At 40.8% G+C, this 2,444-nt stretch overlaps 1 protein-coding gene across 1 annotated transcript in view; it reads left to right on the top strand.

Annotated features, from left to right (window-relative positions):
• Positions 1-595, top strand: part of LOC103088113 (meiosis 1 arrest protein) — a 68,493-nt gene extending 67,898 nt beyond the window's left edge. The window contains exon 6 of the mRNA XM_007459429.1: positions 276-595. Coding sequence (XP_007459491.1) covers positions 276-486 — 211 coding nt within the window. The 3' untranslated portion in view covers positions 487-595. The remainder of the gene's footprint in view (positions 1-275) is intronic.
• The last annotated feature ends 1,849 nt before the right edge of the window (positions 596-2,444 follow it).

The raw sequence follows: 2,444 nt of genomic DNA, 5'->3' as shown, positions 1-2,444 counted from the left end.
GGAATGAATGGGACAGAATGAGCTCAGGAGAGGAAATATCCATCAGAGTCTTGAGGCCTCATGATGGCTGCTCCATTCATTGATTAACAGGCTTTGAGACTCTGCTGTGTGCCACATACCCTGATAGGTGCTAGCCATACTAAGGTGAATAATTCACAGGCCCTAACCTAAAGGATTTCACAATAGGGTCTTATACTTAAGCTAAATTTGAATGGATCTGCATCGAGGCTCTGGATATCTCTGAGGAGACTTTCACTGCCATTGTCTCTTCCCAGGGCTCTAAAATCCAGTGGCGTCTGTGAATCATTGACATATGGACTCCCCTTCATCCTCAGACCCACAAGCTGTTGGCAGCTGGAATGGGATGAGCTGGAAACAAATCAGCAGCATTTCCATGCTTTGTGCCACAGCCTACTGGTGAGTACCCATGTCACCCAGCGAAGAAGAGGAAGAGTCTTAAAGTACCCAACACAGAGAAGCAGCTAATTAATCCTGCCCTGATCCCAAACCTGTCCCAGTCTTCCAGAGGACAGGGGAAAACTGGACATACGCTGAAATGTGAATTAAATATGACTTGCCTTTGTTGGTTTCACGCTATGGAGAATAATTCCTGAACTCAGTTATATGACACTAAACTTGAAAATCCCTGATTTTGTACATTTAAATGGCAACAGGGAATTTTCCTTAAGTAACTATATTTTAAACCCTATTTTCTTCCTCTCACTGTGCTGGACATTATGGTTTATTTCAATGAAGAGCACTTAGTCTGTGCCAGACATTGTGCTAAGCCCTAGATATTCAGTCTATTATGATAGATATTATCTATGATCTCAAGAAAGTTTCTAATGAAAGAGACAGAATTAAATATGTATGTTCTTAATTGTGAGAAGTTTATGAGGGAAAATAAGAGGTTGCTGTAAGAGAGCCTCTCTGTGAAAGCGACAATTAAACTGAGATCTGCCACATGAATGGGAATTAGCTAGGTGAAGGGTGGCAGGAAGAGCATTCCAGGTGCAGGGAAAGGCATGTGCAAAGACCCAAAGGCCGGAAAGAGCTGATCCTCAAATCAAGAGTGGAATGACCACTGTGACTGAAACAAAAAGAGAAAGGACCAAGAGAGCCAAAAGGTGAGGAGCCAAACGTGAGCAGGGGTCAAATCATACAAAGATTTGTAGTCCAAACGCGACGTGGGACTTTACATACAAAAAGAAATCATTAGAAATGACATCATCTATTTAAGTTTTTAAACAACTAATTGTGCCAAAATTTGGAAATGAACTTTCAGAACAAAAATGAAAACAAGAAAATGAGGTAGGAAGGCATTGCAGTAGTCTAGGCAAGAGATGATTGTGGCTTGGACTTGGATGTTGGAAGTCAAGATGAGAAAAGTAAACCAATTAAAGAAGTATTTTAGAGAGAGAGTGCATGTGAAGGATTGGATGTAGGGAGTGAGGAATAGCGTAGTATCAAATAACTGCCTGGTTTCTGATTTACCATTTCCTGAAATGAAAAAACTAAAAGAGCATATACATGAAACAGTAATACAACACCTAGAAAGCAAAATAAAACAATTGCAAATACAATTCAAGGATGTATATAACTGCTAAGTGGATATAGAATAACAGTTTGACCCAGTAGGATATGAGAGATCAAGACAGCACAGTAATGTGTCCCTTTCACTATCAGAAACAGACTTCTTTTTTCCTGTTTCAAAGCCCACACTCCCTTTTAGGTCCACCCACTGAGTTCCTGTTTCCTATCTGAAGAACACCCATCTCCTGTCTTTGCAGAGCAGAGACAACAGATACCTCCTAACTGTTAAAGCCCAAGAGCTCCATTTACTATACTCTACCCAATTCCTCAGGATCTTGGAGATCCTACTACTCGGGAGAAATTGCTCTCATGGGGCTTCAGTACATTCTTTTTTTTTTTTTTGCAGTACACGGGCCTCTCACTGTTGTGGCCTCTCCCGTGGCGGAGCACAGGCTCCATGTGGGATCTTCCCGGACTGGGGCACAAACCCGTGTCCCCTGCATCGGCAGGCGGACTCTCAACCACTGCACCACCAGGGAAGCCCAGTACATTCTTATAGTACATGATATTTTAAACAGACAGTTGCATTTTAATACACTGCTAGAGGGAGTGTAAATTTTCTGGAAAGTGGTACCCTTCAACACTTCAATTCCACTACTGGGAATATAGCCCAAGAAAACAATGCAAAAAGGGAGCAAAGATATAGGCACCAGCATGTTTATCTCAGTGTTATTTACAATGGTAAGAAACTGGAAACAACTTAAATGTCCTAAATAGAGGAGTGGTTAAATTGAAATAGGGGAAAAGTTAGAGGAACAATAATTCAGCCAAACAATGAACCATAATTGTTTACAGTATGTACTATAAACTATTATGGCTATATATCATGTAGCCATAATAGTTTATAGTAA

Source organism: Lipotes vexillifer, unplaced genomic scaffold (assembly GCF_000442215.2).
Source record: "Lipotes vexillifer unplaced genomic scaffold, Lipotes_vexillifer_v1.1 scaffold51, whole genome shotgun sequence".
In the NCBI taxonomy this organism is placed as follows: Eukaryota; Metazoa; Chordata; class Mammalia; order Artiodactyla; family Lipotidae; genus Lipotes; species Lipotes vexillifer.
The sequence above is the reverse complement of the archived record's forward strand: the minus strand, read 5'-3'. Positions and strand labels throughout refer to the sequence as shown.